Genomic DNA, 19,816 nt, shown 5'->3' on the forward strand with positions numbered 1-19,816 from the left:
ACTATGTAGTATCATATCACAAAGACACACCAAGAGTTGTATTTATATAGAGGAGTACATCAAAATAGCATTTGGGAAGCAAGGATTATAGGGTTCTTTTTGGTGGGTTGGGTTTTTTTGTTTGTCTTACTGCCTGGTAATAATGGCATATTTGTTGCCACCATTATTTAATTTAGCTTGTATGTTCTACAGATACAAAAATGAAAGTTGTTACAAGGCTTCATCTTTAATGGCAGATGCAGACACATATCACAGGTCAGACTCTCAAGATATACTCAGTTAAGTATTGACTCAGGAGCCAAACTATTATCTATGTACCATCTGTGGGGTACACAGGGATTTTGCAAAGATATTTGTATTCATATTAAATTAACATTTGGGAGAAAATACATGTTCACACAAATGGGCAAGTAGCAAACAGTTGAAATTAAAGGAATGAGCCATAAAAATGGTAACTAACGTTTCCTTATAAAACTGTCATATTGAGAGATTTTACAACACTCTTTGTTACAAGAGCATGATACTCACCCTCAATTCACAGTCTTCATTAACAGCTAGGTTACTGGGCTTCAGGTCCTGCAGCAGAACACAGAATTAGTCAAGTACTACTTCAGCCTTTTAAAATATATTCCAACTGTGTCTTAGTAACACATCTGATGCACAGAGGGACACATTCCATTCATTTTCATTACCTCAAAGACTGAACTCACCCGATGGATGATTCCAGCTGAGTGAATATACTGTGAAACAAAACAAAACAAAAAGGGTAAGATTTGAAGTTAGAGGTGAAGGGAGGTCAAAGCCACTTGTCTTATATTTTTGCTTCTGAGACTGACTGTTTTATATACAGAAAACACATCATACCATGTTTACTGATCAGAGGTATGTCAAACTTCAAAACCTCCCTGTTTTGTCTAATCCAGAATTGGATATTTCAAGAAAGGTACCCATGAAGACTAGATTCTACCATGAAAGGCAGCACTCACAGTGATTTGTCTGTATAAAGTCTCTTATCAATTTGGCATTTGTTTCAGCCCTCCCTGGATGTTGATCAGCTAGTGGCTAGTGAAATCAGTGGCCTAGGGAGCAGCATGGTTGACTCCTACATGATATAAGTCACCTTCCCATACTGTAAACACTGATGTGGGTGAAAGCAGCCACACCTGCACTCTGGGATAGGTCAGTGACCAAAATACCCACCTAAGCCACAGCACTACTTCAGGTCCACTTTCAAAGTGGTATTTCAGTGGTTATTTTGTGTGTCTGCTATTTTACAGAAAACATTAAAAAAAAAAAATTAGAACAGTTTATTCTGTCATTGCCTATTGTTCTCTAGTTAGGATTAACAGCAGGTTTACCTATGATCTTATCAACCAGCATGAGCAGGGCCTTGAAAACCTTATATTCTCTAGAGGTGAAGTCACTTTTTTAGGAGAAGGGATTATACACAAAACCTCTATAGCAACTGGGAAAACCCAAAGAGAACACAAGGTCATTCCTCATGTTCCAGACTAAGAACTGTTTGTCAGAAGGCAGGGCCACCTCTCAATGTCCCTCACAGCAGCTGCAAGCAGCTGAATGAAGAGGAAGCCAAAACACTGCTATCAACAGAAGGAACCATGTCCCTGCTCTGCTGAGACAACCACAGCAGCCCCTCCTGGTGCCACCAAGCAGTCATACACAGGATCAAATGTTCTTTTGCTAATGAGCCATGAGAATTTCATAAGAATTTCAATTCCAGAAAAGAGGAGCCACCAGCAACCTCTGCCCTTTGAAACAGAGCCAGAAGTGCACCTGAGTGCATTTCTGAAATTAATATTCACTTAGAGCACAATTCTTACTATTATTTAGCTTTGACACAACATAGACTTCTATTCAAAACCACAAGCAGGATAATTAATGCCAGAATCCATCTTCCTAACTAAGCTATTAACTCACGTAAATGAGACAAAGCAATTAAGGACTCAGTTGTGCAATTTTTATTCACTAAAATCTGTACTTAAAGTGATGGAACCTGCATGCATGAATAAGAATTACCGTCTCAGGCACAAGGTGACTTGCTGACAATCATGTAATAAGTATATTTCAGAGCCAGTATTTACCATGGCTTGCTTTCAAACACATATTATTTTCCATGTCTAAAATATCAATTACTGTTAAGTTAGCAAGTAAAGCTGCTGACCTCTCTCTTCTGTTTGCTTTTATCTTGGGAAAATCCATACTGGTCTGAGAAAAAGCTTAGCACCTAGTAACAGGAAGCATTACCTACATCTTCTGTTTTAGACACTTACATGTTAAACATCAGCAAAATAATACATATTGTGATTCGTTTGGAAGAAAATTTTGCTGTAGATTCATTGCCAATCGCCTGTGCTACTAAAGTGTATACATTTTAACTGATTTGATTAAAGGAAATAACAAGTTTACAGGCAGACTAAATCCAAAGTGATTGTGTGCAGCATCATACATTGCTGGAATAAATTTCTACTCCCCGATATTTCCCAAAAGACCCAGCTAACTTGGTTATCTCTTTACCCATGTGACACTCTCTATAAAAATCAGGATTGTGGTTTTTCAAAGTGCCTCATGTCTTTCAAAGCACAAATGTGAGTTACTTTCCATATTGTTCTTTATCCATTTCATATTCTTCAGAATTTTTGAGACACTATATGGCATGTTGTTGTCCTGCAATAGGAACTGAAATAGACACTGATCTAAAGTTAACTTTCACATGTATTGTGCATGTAAACATTGGTAGGCTTGGGGGTTTATTTCTGGTTAGAAAAATTATCTGATAATTTCTGAAATGATTGCTACTATTTGTACACTTTTAAGACATTAGAAAAAAAGTGTTTAAGTATGCTCATTGCAACCAAGCAGTCCTTACAATATTTAGATTGCTGACTCATTACTACAACATTTGGATTCTGGGACAGTACCTTGAGACCTCGAAGTAACTGATAGATGAGAAACTGTATATGATCATCTGTTAACTTCTGGCACTTCACAATGTTATTCAGGTCAGCACCCATTAAATTTGTCACGAGATATCTGTGAAAATACAGAAGTGGGGAAAAAAAACAACACAGAATGGCAGAACATAAATTCTAGAAGAATATCCACACAGGCTTCCTTTTTCACTGTCTATCAACACATTTTATATCCTTTAAATCAGCTGTGAGTTCTAATATTGCAATCACTACTATGAGACTTGATGTAATTAAAAAAAAATCCTTGCAGTATATTAGAAGCTTTTATCTCTGTTTTCTCCATGACACACTACAGCAGTGATACATGCAACATATTTTTGATGAAGAGGAAGCCTCACCCAACATCAAAATAGCAGCCTGAGCCTCCAAAACTACAGGACCTGCAAGGTCCTGGAATATCTGAAAAAGGAGGGCAATATTAGAGTGGCAGAAATAAGAGTGTTTTCTGTAACTTCCCTCTCTGTTCCCACTGGAAGTTTTATTTTTTGACAATTTTTGCAGAAACATTGATTCTTTTCCAAATACAGTGCTGGAACAAAAGCATGCATCCGTCATAACCAATTCCCATTTTGTAATTTTGCCCCAGAGTCAAAGGGGTTTGGTCACTAATTTCCACGGAGACAAAACATGTTAATTACTATTTCTTCTGCTAAATTGTTTACTTAAGTGCTTATACAATTATGTAAACCAAAAGGAAATCAGCATAAACCGTATGTTTGAGTCACATCAAAATATACCTAGTTTTAGGTTAGCCAGGAGTCTAGCCTAAATTTACCTTGTCTCAGTTAACTAACAGAACACTTTCCTGCATTCCTGAACTCTGCCATCTGTGTATGAACAAATAATCTACAGTTTGCAAACACACAATTGAACTGAAAAGGTTTTAAGTTTATTGGCATTTATGTAGCATGAAATCTTTTAGAAATGTATGTTCTTCTTTTTCAAAAGCAGGATGGTATTTACTTACTTAGTAACTAGTCAGAATGATTTAAAAAATTTTACTTACACTTCGTTAAAGTTTTCTATTGATGTTGCAGGTGTAAAAACATCAAGCAGTCCTATAACCTGTCAGGTGAAAGAAGGGAAAGGAAGTGACATTTTATGTTTACAAACCTGTAAAGCAACATGTGATTTGTATTGACAGTGCTCAACATTTTCGGGGTGAAACTCACAAAAATAAAACATATCCAGTTTCATACTGAAAACTGCCATAGTAGGTGATCTATAAAGGTATCACCTCATCCATCTTGATTTTAATCTTAATTACAAAGAGTAAAAAAAATAAAGGCAGAAAAGCTGACACATGCCTTATACAATTGTATATTTTAGATTATGCACACCTTCATGAGTTTTTGTGGTCTTTTTCTGTTATTTTTTAATTTTTCTCTTTATATTTTTCAATCAACCATATTTTATTCAGGCTTCAAGTCATCAAGCTACCTTTAAGCAAGTGTATGCTCCACTGAAATCAACTGTTTACCACATAAACTTAGACCAGGACTTACTTATGTGAGATCTGAAGGTCTACTGTCTTTCATTCATCTATTATACTGTTGTCAATTGCAACAAGACTAATCTGCCCTTAATTTCTCAACAGAATCCACATTCAGCAAAAGCATCTTTGAGGTGTGGGGTCTTTTCTTTTCCTGGGCTGATGTTTCAAGATGTCTCAACAGTAGTGAATAGAATACTTTTATTACCATTTTAGAGAAGAGTACAATGACTTGTTTTGAGTTTCTTTAACCTCCCCTTCAAGATTTAATTAGGTATTTTTAAAATAAAAATTAGGCATGTTACTGAAAGCTTCTGAAGTCCAGTGACTTCACAACACCAAAGTGGCTATGTCCAGGTATCTTGGGTAGCTAGACAGTTGCATACACTTTCTTGAAAAAGACTGTACCTAAGTGAAATTAAATCTATATTGTAAACTTTGTAATGGAAATCCAAAGGGAAGAACTCACTCCACTTACATTCTCATGCTTCATGTGCTTCAGCAGCCGAAGCTCCCGGTAGGTCCTCCGGGCATGGATAAGTGATTGAAAAGGTCTTGAAAGCTTTTTCACTGCCACCTTCTGTCTTGTTTTGGTATCATAAGCTGAGCTGAAAGGGGAAAAGAAAAAGTCCAGGATGATGGCATGTTCTACAGCAAAGCTGTCCACCAGTTCACTGAAGGAGCTTGTAGTCTCCTGAGGGCTCTTACCCCTTCCTTTGCCTTCTTTCACCTCCTACTCAGGGACTGCAACCGGGGCGCTAATCAGCAGTAACTCCCGAGTATTCCAACAGAGGTCCTGTGTTTTCCAGCTAGAAATTACTAATGCTGTTCAGGACTCATCCCCAGGCAGCTCTTTCCCCAAATGGCAGGAAAAGTAACCAGACAATTAGCTCCATTCGTGCAGCTCCAGCCTCCAGCTCCAAGGCAGGGCTCGTAGGGAATATGGGGATTCAAACTGAAGTTTGTTTTTACTGAGCAAATTGGAACCTTTACTAATTAGAGGAGCACTGCCTTTGTATCTGTGAATATTAATTATTATGTAACCACTAGCTTGATAGACAATGTCCCCAAACTGGTATCCAGTTAGGATGCTGACATAACCATGCCCATGCCTTTCCCAAAAAGTGAGGAATGGGCACGTCTTATAGTCCAGCCCACATATCCACAGCAGGTGCTTAACATCCCACAGATGAAGGTGCCCTGCTGAAGAGGACACTAAATATATAGTCAATATTTGCAAGAGAGGGAGACCCATTCTTTTTTTTTTTGGGCATTAGAAACACATGACAAGCACAAGCCACAAATAAATGATGCCTGATATGTAACACAGAGATCAAAATGATCCCTGTATGTATTACTTCATGACACTACATAGTACAATTATAAAAAGACTCTGTTTGTAACCTCCTCTTAATAAGAAAAAAATTTATTTCAGTTGTTACTCTTACTTACTAAGTAATTGTGTTCAATTAAAATATCTAGAAATTCTCAGTTTAAAGAGTGGGTAACACTATGTGTACTTGCTCGAGAGCGCTAACAAATCAAGAATCTTCCCACACATTTGTCTTATTACAGAACTTTTTTGGAATTACAAACACAAAAACTAAACAACATGAAAAATGCATGGAGTAGAATGTCAACAGTCAGCAGTCACATAAAATGCTATTAACTTCTTCTGCACAGTGTTTTAAACACCCACAAATCACTGTAGAACACACCTGCTAGAAAACACTGATGGTGCCTGGAGTAGCTTCCAAACTAATACACAGAGCCTACAATCAGCTGCAAGTAGATGGACTCTGACACATATTTGGTACTATGCTAAAGTCACAAAGAGCCAAGTGAAGAGCAAAGCCTCTATCTGCAGGATAAGCTGGTGTTTCTAATCAGAAGAAACAAAAGGATACAATCAACATGCAGGAAGAACAATGGCATCCAAAAGGTGATTATCCTAAAATTAACCCAACCTCCATGAGGCCAATCCAGAATTTCATAAAGACAGAATAGAAGCAAGTATATTTAATTAACAAGTTTCCTGCAGGCTCTATGGAAGGAGGGAGTCACTCATGAGATAAATGACATAGATAAGCAGATTACTTAGCTAGTTTTTCCGCAAGCATCACAGAAGCTGATCTTCTGGCAAGTTTTAAAGGTGTAGAGTGCTGTGGTTTTGCTGAGCACCTCAGAAAGGGCATTTCCTGAGCAGAAGAAAGAATGCATAGAAAGAAGAAGACTGGTATCACTCTGATGAGTGGATGGAAGGGATACAACAGAGATACTCGTTCAAATAGTAGGGCAGGGACAGAGTTATTCAGGATATGTTGCTTAATTACATGGAGCAGCTCAAGGAATTAACAGTGTGAGAAGAACTGACAACAGAAATATCTTAAATTCCACATGGCAAGCGACAAGGACAACATGAAGGTTGCACAAATAAATCTAAAGAAATAAAAAGGAAGCCAGTGCTTAGCTTCTAATATAGCAAAGATTAGATGCAATTGCCCTGTGTTTAGCCATGGGCAACAAAGTCACTTCAGAACACTGCCAAGTCTCACAAATGCACACTGACTAGAGTCTTTCCAATTTTGGGGGGAAAGGAAATGTTTATCCAGGTAAATAAATAACATTGCTGAAAACAGCAGTTTGCTTAACATCTCAGTTTTTCTGGTAATTCACAAGCCTTCCCACTCATGCTTGCACCAGTCTGTGAAATACTGTACACATTATACAAGAAGGCAAGGAAGAATTAGATTTTAAGCCCGTTAATCATGACAAACACCACTCTCTTCCCAATTCTAAGTTCAAATGTGAGTTTCAGTGGTTTAAAAATGACTGGTCTTTAAGATGAATTGCTTTTTATCTTCTTTATGACTCAAGGCTGCAAAGCTTTCAGATGGTACAAAGCACAATCTTTTTAGCTTCAGTAATTCTTATGACAGCAGCTTTTTAGACCAAAGATGAAATCACACAAGGAGAAAGGAGGAAAAGGGAAAAGCGAAAAGGGAAAGGAAAGTTGAGTCCTGAGACTTCCAAGAGGAAATCATGAATTGAAACTGCACAGGCCAGGGACTGACTTGGTTTAAATGAGTGCTTCCACCTCAAGTAACTGTACCAAATTATAATCAGAGCTAATGCCTTCAGACTCCTTCCTTGTCTGGTTTATCATCATCATAATTCAATTTACTAACAGTAAAGCATTCAAAAATATGTTTCATGTTTTTTGAACTGTCTTGTTTGTCATATTCAAGGAGGACTTGCATATGTGATCTCTGCTACTGCCTCTGTGATCACATTTTTAACTAGATCTTTCTGTCTTGCTATTGTAGCATCATAGCTACAATCTGGTTCCCCTGAATCCCTCATCAGCCACTGAGCAAACAATTAGGTGGCAGGGTGAATTGCTTCCCTTTCTTTGTGATTTCCCCATGAATGTTCAGCTTTCAGAGTAGTCCCTGGAGAGGACATTTCTGGTTCCAGTCAAAGCAAAAATACAGGCACACCTGTGCTTGGTACCTGTAAATCCTTCCTTGGGGGCCTGTAACCAGTATAATTTAAATGACTGAAAATTGCTTTTTAAAAAAACTCCAAATTCATGCTGTTAAATAGTTTGATTTACCAGCAAGGAAAAGGGTTAGAGGCCTATTGTCATGGTTTAACCATAGCTGGCAACTAAGTGTCACACTGCTGCCTGCTCACCCCTCTCCACCTCCACATCAAAAAGTAAACTTTATGTGCTGGCATAAGAACAATTTAACAATTGAAACAAACTATAATAAAATTTAATCATAATGCCAAACAACACTCTTTAGACAGACTTTCTATCATGATTTAGAAAGAAATAGAATTATCACTATCTTTTTAGTTAACAAGAAACAACTTTGTAACAATCACAGCAATAGCTTTTTCAGATATGATCACTCTTGACCCAGAACCCATCAGAGTTATGACACATTTTTTGCCGTCTCTTCTTTTCAAGATCAAGGATAAAAAGCCATTACTCTGCTGGGATGGCATCATCTTCACACAGATTAGAGACTTTGGTTTAGTATGATTTTCAATCATTGCTTAAATTAGACTTACCTTTTTAGTGTTGTCAACTCCTATATTTAATAATTCTATTGAAGTTCCACTAGATGAAATATCAATTTTTAGTTATGTGCACATTTTCCCAGTTCTTAAGATTTTAGAGAAAAGTTTGAACATAGGAAGCTACCACAGTCCAAAAACTCAAGAGGCAGAAAGCATGGGATTTTAACCTCAAGATAACCTTCAAGCCTCAAGATAACATTTTAACTTTTGATGAGATATGGATTTTGGTAGCTGATGTTTATAACTATGGCTGTACATACAGTAATTTCCCTAGTATCCACAGAGTTTATCCTCTGTGGTTGCAGAGCAGTAAAACTGGACAGACGAGCCATTCATGTGTGCAGCCTGCTCAGACCCCTCGGGGATTCTGGGACTAGAAGCACACTATTCACCTGTGGCTACTTGGTCTTTGGGATCAAATTTACTTCTGCAGCTGGAGGGCTGTTTGCAGGAGCCTGATCTTAAAACCACCCATGGAGCCAACTTGTATGCAATTTAGTAAACTCCAGTATTCAATGCAGGAAGAATCCTTCCTGGGATCAGCTGGTCCCCGTGAACTACAGCCAGTCCCTGAAATTCCCCATTTTTTGGCTCAGAGAAGCTTACTAGCTGGGCACAGCACTACCCACAGTGCCTGGAAAATTTCATCTTGCATGCAGCATCCAGTCTACAAGTTCTCTTCATTCCTGGTGCCAGCTCCGATGTAGCTGATGCAGAATAAAGGCATGACCCAAAACTGGCTGTACATGGTGCCAATGTGGGGTCTCCAGCAACATTTCTGTTTGCTGTGGGTTACCCTTGTAAGACAATATTCCATCCCCATCAATATTCCATCCCATCACTCTGGATAACCACAAGATTTTGATTGTCTACAAATTCTACATATGTCTTTCAGCATTATAGCTACCTACAAATTATTTAGATATATACAGTCTAAGCAACTGATTTGGGGTTAGGAGCAAAAATCGGAAGACTAACTTTTCAGATTCTTTTTAGATATAATTCAGTGTCTCAGCTTGCAAGGCTGTTACCTTTACATCATCAGAAGTTTGACAACTGGCTGGACACACTATACCAAAACTTTGAGAGAATACTGGACACAGCACACATGACAGTGACACTGGGTCTGCTGTCTCCCCATATTGTTCCAGGATTCTATTCTTGTTTCTTTCACTGCAGCATGAGTTTCTTTCCTTCACTGGGTCATATTCCTCGAAACATGTAAAAATTCCCCATTACATGTAACTGCTAAGAGAAAGACAACAAAAAATAAAGAAAACCCCCCAAAATGCAATTCATACTCAAAATACAGGTTCACAATTTTGAATTCTTATCTGCAGACCTCAGCACCCTTTCAAGTACCTATTGACTCCTTCCACTGGAGGTGACATGAACTTCCTTGTGGACAGAGGTACTCCTAATTTGTAAACTCCTAAGTTATTGAGAAAAACAAATAGCAGCAGAAGGGTCTATGTGAGCAGGAATTGAAGGGGAAAGAACTGAAGAAGGATCAACACTCAGAGAATCTCTTCACTGATGGACAGCCCTTATGGCACCATGCACTGGCAAGTAAGATAGAAAAGAGGGACCACAGGAGCTCTGCCCTGGGACATTTTCTAGTAATTTCATTCAATTTGGGCTCCTGGAACTACAGTGAATAACAACCCTTTTTTGCACTTCTCATAAATGTCATGTAAGTGAAAGAAAGTCATCACATGAACAACATGGATTTTATTCTTTATTTGCAAGGTTTAGTTTGTGAGCTTTGTCTTTTGGGATTTACCTATCTTGTTCTTCTTCTTTAAAACACAATTTTAAAATTTATTTTTAATTTAAATAAAAAATCTACTTTTTATTGAGATATGAAGTAGCCATGAAAAAAGCACACACAACATCCATCCCATACCAGCAAATGGACCATATCAGCTATTGGCAGTGAAGGAAGAGAACAGAAAACAGCCATCCAAAGCCATTTTAAGTTAGGCAGTAAAGTAAAACCAGCAAATGGTTAATTTGTTTATTTTTATAAATGTTTTGTTACTATTTTGCAAGTTCACGTTGGTGATTTTCACTCCCTAAGAGCTAGCCATAAGGTTTGTTTGCAAAATCGCAGAAATCACAACATATATGTGCATCAAAAGGAAACCATAAGGAAAAATTAGATGGTGGCAAGAAAAAACAGCATGAGGATGTAATGGGAAGCTCTGAAACTACATGTTAGTCTTCTCATTAGACCAAAAACCCATTTGCTTGATGATGACAGGTTATTGTACTGCAAAAATTATATTCCCCACTTGGATATTATTCCAACACACCATGCTGAGCAGTAGCACCAATAGTTTTGGTTTTAGTACAATGACTGTTAATTATCTCAGATTAATTTACCCCTACATCTAAACATAAACCCACAAATATCTCTTACATATGCAACATAATTTTTCTATAACCAACATAAAAGTATGTTCTTTTTTTGTTTTAAGCACACATTGAAAATACTAAAAAATAATCACTCTACATGTTTATGTGAATACATCACAGTTTTCATTCAATGGAACATGATCATAAAAGTGCTGTATCAGCCTCTGAATCCACAAGCCATATTTTATTTTTCAATTTGTCTCCTGTGCCTCCAAAGTGACTTCAACATTTAAATAACTTTACTGTGGAGCAGTCACACTTTTTTAGGTGAAGCTACAGACAGCACAGCTTATATCAGTGGGAATGATGTATTTAAAATCATGTTTGTGAAAAAAATGTACAGAAGGTTGGGGTCATAAGCTGTTGGTTTCCTCAGCATGTGCAACCAGCTCATGGATACTAAAATAATCATGCATTCTACATAGCCTAAGCCAAATGTCAGTAAGTAAACAAGAGTATCAGTCAGCTGCCACTAAACCAGTACACTGCTAGTGACAAATGTGTTCCATTCAGTATTAAAAAAAAAAGAAAAAAAGACTGGCAGGTAGCTATATATTGTGGATATATTCTAAGCTTCAGCTAGAAATGCTTGCAGTTAATCTGGATGTAAAGTTTAACATGAAAAATATCAGTGCTTTCAAAAACATTAAACAAATCCATACAGACAAAATCTCACTTAATTTTTGTCCTTCTTTTTCCTATTCCTCCCCCCACTTCTCCTTCACATTTCCTGTTTCCTCTCTCTACAACAGCCAAAATATGAAATGGTAGCAATTTATTCCCAGGTTATGTAGGGGTTTGAAATGTCCTCCCCTCTCCCGACTGTATGGGCAGAATTGAGATATTGTATTTTCAGTATGAATCAACTAATAGGTTCTGAAATTCAAACAGCTCCTTGTGAAGCTGTACGGAAGCAAGCTACCAGGCACCAAGACTTTCAGGTCTTTGGGACAGGGACTGTGCTCCCAACTGTAATCATGGCTGATGGCAGGACAGGAAAGGAGGCAGCTATGCCACTGCTGCCTCATGCAGTCAGGAAGGTAAGAATTAAAAAATATATTGAAGTAAGGATGGAGGAGATCTGCAGAGAATACCCTCTGCTATTCTTACAGCCACACAGAAGGCTGCCATTCCATGACCCTTGTTGCCTTTGTGCCACAACTGGTTCACCTCATGCCTCTCATCTCTCTACCATCTCAAGCTTCCCCTGTCTCTAAAAACGATCTCATTAATTCCCTGCAAAAGAAAACCTGCATGATACAAAGTCTCCACTTCTTTACCTTTCCTACAAACACCTCTATCACCCTTCTCACGCACACTCATGTCATCTGCTCCCAAGATATCCCACAAGCTTAGTGACAGCACCCTACATAGAAATCTGTCACAGCAATTCTCAGCCTTTCTCGTCCTTCTTCACAAACACCTCCTTCATTAAAAATCTTATTAGACATTCTCATTTAAAATAGGGACCTTGACACCACTAATTATCATCCTGCTTCCCTTTCCTTTCCCAAGTCAGTTAACTACACTGTTCCCACAGCTGGAAAATACTCAGGATGAAACCAGACAAAGGAAGGACAAGCAATCTGCATTCCACCCTAGTTTTCCACAAAACCACTCTCAACACACTCCCTATTTGATTTCTTCCCAGCCAGTGCTCAGAAACACCCTTCTGTCTTCCTTCATGTACCTTTCACAAAAATTCCTAAATTCTTGACCTTTCTTGGCTTTGTAGCTGCAAATCCCACTGTGCTTTTATTTCTAATGGCTATTTATTTATGTTCCTCTGAGGGTCTTTTTCACTCTGCAACATTTTTTTGTTGCTTCGCTTATTTTCATCCATTCACTCCAGCAATACTGCTGCAAAGATCCTCCTTCTAATTGGTAACACTGACCATGCAACCCCTTTTATTTCATTCTCCTCTCCATTGCAACCTCACCTTCAAGGCCTTGTTTCTAAGTGTTGTTATTACATATATTGACTTTTAAGAGCTGTCCTACTTCTGACTGGGGTCTCATATCAGCCTTCATCTCAGTTTTCAAGCGAGAGTTTGAATATGCTTAGAGGGGTCCATTGTAAATATCTGCACAACTAAAGAAAGGCATCAATACTTTCCTTCTGAATGCTGCATACCAAAAATAGACAACTCCTATCAGATTTTGGACAGCAGTATTTTAACAATGTTGTGGGAAAAGTTTCCAATAATTATAACCATTTGTAAGATGAAGTTCAGCCCCTGTATTTATCTTGAAAACAAAAGACTTAATCAGAAAGCAGTCCAAAGGGAGTTCATGAAAATCCACATGTGCCTGGGATTGTGCATTTAGCCTGTAAAGATCTATACCATCTTCAGTTTCCAGCTGTATTTACACACAGCAGTTGCGTGTTACTACTACTCTAAAAGTTTATCTCAGCATTTACTATTTAAAGTAGCACGCAGTGCTACAGTGATACACACCACAACTCCAGCAACCTGATCTCACAGTTGAAATCATACACTTAGTATCACCACAGCTAATTAAACAGATACTTTAAAAAAACCCCAACCAACCAACCAAAAAAAAAAAACAAAAACCAAACAACAACCAAAACCAAAAAAACCCCAAACAAAAAAACCAACCTGAAATCATCAAGTACAATCTCGGACGAAGGAATTTTTCTCTTTGTCAGCTAGATTCAATATATAGCAGCTTTTGAAACCTTCACATGATACTGAGTTGTCTTAGCATCTCTCTTCTTAGAGTTCCTCAGTGTGAAAAGGATGCTTTCAGCAGTGACGGTTCCAGTACTGCAAGCTAATGCCCTCAAAACATTTGCAAGTACTATTTAACCAGAAGCATAGAATGAGGTGAATGGCAGGAAAGAAGGGGTTAAACTTCAAGATTAAAGCCTTCTGCTTCTATTTTTCCTCTTGTACTTCCTCAAAGCAAAACTGTAGCCTAAACACCTTCCCCCATTCTTACCCAAAAGTAGCCAGGACATAAACTTAATGAATCTTAAGAATGTGCTTAAAGTTAACAGGATAGAGGGATGCTGGAAATGCTGTAAATGACTTAAGGCAGGCTTTGCTTTCCTGCTTTTTTTTGAACTGAGGCCTGAGCTACTACACTTTTACTTAGCAGGCCTCTACTTAAACATGTGTTAGGTCACCTGAGTTGGTGTTAGGCATTGCATAGTCTTAAAATCAAAACAGACCAAATGTATTGATGCCAACAGACTCTGAGAAAACAGTGCAGGAGTCTGTGGTTGTGAAGAAACTCTGGACTCAGTTTGGCTCATCTTGCAAGGTCTGTTCTTTCCAAAGAAGGCAGAACACAGAGCCTGCAATATGCTAATGGCAAACAACCTGTTGGAGAGATCAGAGACAGCATGCTGCAGAATGCTGTCAATCCCTCCCAGGCAAAAATAGGACTAAATAGGTTAGAAGACAGTTTACAAAAGCTGGCATAAAAAGATGCATACAGGCTTAAAAAAGATCCAAAGAACAGGAAACCAAAAACCTATACATGTTACATAATTTGTGGTATAATAAGAAGTGGTTTAAAAAGATGAAGCTCTTTCTCAAGCAGGTAGCAATGCCACCTCCCAGAGGAAAAGGTGGTCAGGTTCCAAACCCCAGTGGAACCACCAGGGCAGCACGCTGGAAAGCACAGATGCTGCTCCAGGCTAAAGGTCCCATTTATAAGCAATACCACTGGCACAGCTGGAAGACTCAAACACAGCCAGAATTCTAATTTTAAAAAGTGGACCCATAAGGAACAAGAATTTAAAAGTCAGTTTGACCTGAGACAGTCTCTTTTCTCTAGAACTGAAAAGAAATAGTTGTAGATTAACACTACCTTGTGAAAGTAAGGTATCTTGCTTCCTATCTAAATGGCTTAATATAACTTAAATACTACAAAACTCTCAATTAGCAGGTCTGGTACCTTGTCCCTAAGAGTGAACCAGCTCTTTGACTTCTGGGAGAGGTAATTGAACTATAAAGGCTGGACAACAAAAATGCATTTTTTGCAGGAAACTTGAAATTTAAAAAAAAATTAGCTTTAGAAAAAGTTAAAATAATTGTCTAATAATAAAAAAACCTTGCCTTGATAGGCAAAGCTATAGCACAAAAAAACCAAAAACCAATCCCAAACCAAAGCAGTTGTGCATGTAAATTTGATAATTGCCAATAAAACTCAACCCCTAGAAAAAAAAAGAGAAATTAAGCAAAACATACTGTTGAAAATGCCAATGATAACTTTACTTGTAATTACACATTCCCACCTCCCCAGCCCCTGGCTTTAAATTTTTTTTCCTAAACTTAAAAAATCAGATCTGACAGCAGCAGATGACAAAACATACAGGAGCTTGAATGGCCATAGGAAAAAAGGTCAGGCAAAAGAAATCTTTACACAGAGCTAAGGTACAAGAGTAACACAAAAAGTACTTCAAGGATTAACTACTTGAGGGAAAGACCTCACAGTTCTCTCTGTGATTCATATAGATGCTAAGGTGCAACTCTGCTTTGCAGTCAGCTGAGTTTGGAAGATTTCCAAAACCAAATGTTATTTGTGATATGTCATTAAAAAAAAAAGTGACAAAAGCAGTACAGCTCTTTATACAAGGGAAGATTTGGGGTTTCTACCTATTCCACATCTAAATAAAAACAAACAAAAAAACCCCAACAAAGCACCAAATGGGAAAGCACTGTGCTTGGTACAGATATACCTCTAAAAGTGAATCTGTTTTAAACCAGTAGTATCTATCTCCATAGCATATTTGATGCATCTGCAACTAACTCAACTAACTAACTAACTCAACTAACTAACTGGACACATGAAATGTCAATAAATTGGGCCAAAACACAGCCTCCTGAAACAAACTGCTCTATTGGTTTTGAGCTGCCAGCAAAAGATGCTTAAATGCAAGTATTTACAATATTCTTATTATCATTTATCAATTCAGTTACACATGTGTATGGGCTATGACAAATAATGTACTGTTAAAAAAGAAAAGGATAGGCCTAGAGAAGAGTTTCACTGAGGTAGAAAAAATTTATTACGATTCTCTTCTCATTTCAAAGCCAGCGTTTGGAGTTCAGGACCTTGGCTGCTATTCATCAAAGCACTTAAGAATTTGTTTAATTCTAGGAGTTTCTGTAAGACTTGAATATGTTTTTAGATATTTTACTGAATAGGAGTACAACTATTCACAGAAGCAATATAGCATATTACTCAAGGGAACGGCTGCGTCTTGTAGGTCTCCTGGGTAAAGCACATGCACACAGAAAAAAAAATCAATTCAATGGACTCTAAAAATAGATGGCTTTTCTCAGGGAGATGCATACCTTTTCCTCACATTCAAGCTTCTGTTTGGGTTTATACTTCATTGATGTTAACAAGGCTATTAATATAGAGCAATGTTTTATTGCTATATTCTATTTTTAAATGTCTATTTTAGAGTAAACCTTTCTCAAGCATGTTCCAGTTTCCATTTTACATCTTCATTTCCTAGGCTTTGCAATTGATAAAAATTACTAGGATTTCCTTGGCTGTGCAGTTTCAAAAACCAAAGCACCAGCTGTGCTGCAACTGAACCACGACATGTTTTCACTTCCTTTGCAATTGCTCAAAACTCTTGACATCTCATTATAAAATTCAGTAAAGTAGGTCTTTCCCTCAAAACTATGTCAGCATAAATAGGGAAAGTAACCAGAAATGCAGTTTTAATTGGAACAGAAAAGTAGTACTCTGCTACTGTATATCCATCCAGCTCTTAGTTTACTTTCTCCTCTTTTCTTTCACAAACTAAGATTTTTATAATGTAAATAAATTAAGTCGTTGTGGAACTATTCCCAGCATCTGCTTGGCATAGTTTGCACATGCTAACTACAATAGCAGGTATCCACACTCACATGGTATTGGCCTGGACCTCCCTGGTGCAAGCATAAATTAGAAATAATGAAAAAAGAGAAGAATTCAAAGATGCTTCACTCCAGTTCTGAGTGTTTCTGCTCATAGTTTGAGGTTTTTTAAAATGCATGCTCCTAGTTTATGTGCACACTTGGCCATTTCACAGAGCTAGAGAATGAAGTAACTAAGACAAAACTCCATAAATGTTCTGTGGTATCTGATTGTGGAGGAAAAGTGAGAACTACTGCATGAGTTTAGAGCACGGCAAAATCCAAAGTTCTAAATAAATTTAAAAAAAATTAAAGTAGCACTTGCATTTAAAGGCCATGGATTATTTATTATGGATTGTTTTACATATTTCCACTCACCCAGCTTACAAAAGCAACACGACTCTTTTTCAAAAACCCCTTAAACGCCACTATTATTTCCATAAATTGATTCAAAGCTTTTATAAGCATAGTAAAGTGTGCATCAAATACTAAAGTAAAGCCCAGCCTGCACTGGGAGTTCCCGAGAGTGTAAGCCTGACGTAGGAATTATCAAAGAAAGAGAAACGTTTTATGACAACATGTGGCAAACCCTTCCAAATCCCTAAGACGCCGAAGCCCCTGGGCGGCAATCTGTCCTAATTTGCGATCGCCCCCGAAAGCACGGGGTGCGCATCCCGCGCTCTCCCTCAGCCTGCCCCGCTCCGGGCGCTGCTCCATTGTCTCGGCGGACAGAGCTCTCCCCGCGCCGCCGATGCCCGGGCCTTGCGGGATGTCCCGCTACAGCCCTTCCCAGCCCCGCCGCCCCTGCCCGTCCTTCCCGCTCGGCACCGCCATGACTGTGCAGGATTCCCGGCTTCGGGGCAGCTCTCCCGCCGGCGGGAGCGGCACCAGCGGCAGCGGCCCCGCGGCGGGCGGTCACTCGGTGCTGCCGGCCCCGGGGAGCGGCCCGGAGCCCGGGGGACGGCCCGGGGCGGCGGCGGGAGGGCGGGCAGGGCTGCCCCGCGGCGGGCGCGGTTGCCCGGGTGACGGCGCGGCATGCCGGCCCCGGGGCCGCCGGCCGGGGCAGCGGGCGGGAGCTCCGGCGCCGCTCGCACCGGCGCCGCTCGCACCGGCGCCGCTCACACCGGCGCCGCTCGCACCGGTGCCCGGCGGACACGCCCCCGCCCCGCCGGCCCCTCCGCTCCCGCACACGACCCCGGCGCGGCGCGGGGGCTGCCGCCGGCCCCGCATTGTCCGTCCTCGCCGCCCGCCGGCTGCACCTGCCGGCTCCCGGCCCCTCTGCCGCCGCCCCGCACCTACCAGACGGAACCGTAGGCGCCGGAGCCGACGGGGGTGAGGTTCTGGTAGCGCTGGGGCACCTCCCACACGGTCTTGTTCAGCTCCTGCCGGTAGAAGCCGCCGCGCTCGGACATTTTCCCGGAGCCGCCGGCAGCAGCAGCGGCAGCCGCCCCTCAGTCGAGGCTGCACGGCCGGCGCCGGCGGGGAGGAGGGACCGGGAGGGGAAGGGGAGGGGAAGGCGGAGGCCGAAGGGGTGGGGGCAGCGGCCAGGGCCGGAGGAACCCGGGTGGGGACGAGTGGGGCTTGAGGAAGGGGCCCAGGATCCCCGGGGCGGCACCCGCTGTCTTTCCGCGGGGCCACCCGGGGGATTGCGGGGAGTGGCGAAGCGCCGATCCCGCCCCGGAGCATCGCAGCCGGGGCGGTGACGGACCGGAGCGGCTGCCTCAGCGCATCCCCTGCCCGAATGTGCGGGAAGGGCCCGCGCCGCCGCCACTGCTCCCCGCGGGGACGGACCCGGTCATTCCGCCCTTCGCCTGGTGTCTCTCAGAATTGCTAAAGCCTTGCTGACACCTTTCTTACTTTGCCACGGCCACCTGAAGTTCCCTCTGGGCCCGCCAGGCTCCCCGCTTCCCCAGCTCGAGCTGCAGCGACAGCCGCGGTGACCCTGCGCCAGCGTATCGTCCGCGGGGCCAGCACGGAGCCCCGGGCACGTCGGGGGTTTTCTCGGAGTCCTCTGGTGCCTAACATTTCCCCTTACCGCACTGACCCCCGCATGCAATCATCTGTGTCCTCTTCCTTTTCATCAAGGAAGACTCAAGCTCTCAAGACAAGAGATAATCTTGAAAACTTTAAAAGTCCAAAATTCATGCACCAGTTAAAGGTTCTTTGACTTCTTTACTGCGTGTTTTCTTCTCTCCAAAATGTACCTTATACAATATCTCAGTGACCTCTGAGATAATTGCAGCACTACTGCAATGTTACCAGTATACTTCTTTATGTATTGTTTCCTTCCATGGCTTCTTACGCTTCTTTGAGCACCTGTAAGTAACTTGTACATAGCCTGTTTGCATAGATTCAGTGTACTGGGATACTTGCTTTACACCTGCCTTTTAATCACTGTGGAATATAAATCCTTGCCTTTCAGAGCCCTCCTATACCATGGATTGCTCTTCACTTTGGCAAATAGCTGCTCAGTTTGTGCTAGGACATAATGTGAGTGTAGAGAACACGTATGCCTGAATAGTTGTGAGCATGGTGAGACAGAAAACAAGTGTTACGGATGCCCCAAACACTGGATGGTTCAAGTTCCAGCTCTGAAACCTCAGCCCATGTTGCATGACAGAACTTCCATACTAGGACTGTTCAAGTGAACAGCACCAGCAACTTGGCATTTGCTGGGTGCATTTCAAATAAAAAATACACAAATGGTACTACTATAGCCATTTATCTGCAGCCATCCACTCAAAGAGCACCAAGTGCTCCTAAAGCAATAGTCTAGTTCTCACTTCTACCCTTCTCCAGTGCAGCAGACCTCTCCAGTTCTCTCCAGACTGCTCCTTGGTCCCACTTGAATTTCTATGCTGAGGGCATAGTGCTTGAAGAAAATGAAAAGAGTAAAAAATCCAACAATACATTAATTTATCTTATTTTTCTCAGCACCACTG

General features: G+C 40.7%; 1 protein-coding gene across 3 annotated transcripts in view; it reads right to left on the reverse strand.

Annotated features, from left to right (window-relative positions):
- MAPK11 (mitogen-activated protein kinase 11) overlaps nt 1-18,430 on the reverse strand; it is a 30,612-nt gene extending 12,182 nt beyond the window's left edge. For 2 of the 3 annotated variants that reach the window (XM_064422199.1, XM_064422198.1), the window contains exons 1-6: nt 18,174-18,430; nt 4,961-5,090; nt 3,997-4,055; nt 2,940-3,051; nt 711-740; nt 529-576 (exon numbers count right to left, since the gene is read on the reverse strand). In XM_064422199.1, the coding sequence (XP_064278269.1) occupies nt 529-576; nt 711-740; nt 2,940-3,051; nt 3,997-4,055; nt 4,961-5,090; nt 18,174-18,286 (492 nt within the window). In that variant the 5' untranslated portion in view covers nt 18,287-18,430. Of the gene's footprint in view, nt 1-528; nt 577-710; nt 741-2,939; nt 3,052-3,996; nt 4,056-4,960; nt 5,091-6,579; nt 6,618-18,173 lie in introns of those variants that run through there. The other variant, XM_064422200.1, reaches the window with a different exon arrangement.
- Nucleotides 18,431-19,816: the final 1,386 nt, after the last annotated feature.

This window comes from Passer domesticus, chromosome 5 (assembly GCF_036417665.1).
Source record: "Passer domesticus isolate bPasDom1 chromosome 5, bPasDom1.hap1, whole genome shotgun sequence".
Taxonomy (NCBI): domain Eukaryota; kingdom Metazoa; phylum Chordata; class Aves; order Passeriformes; family Passeridae; genus Passer; species Passer domesticus.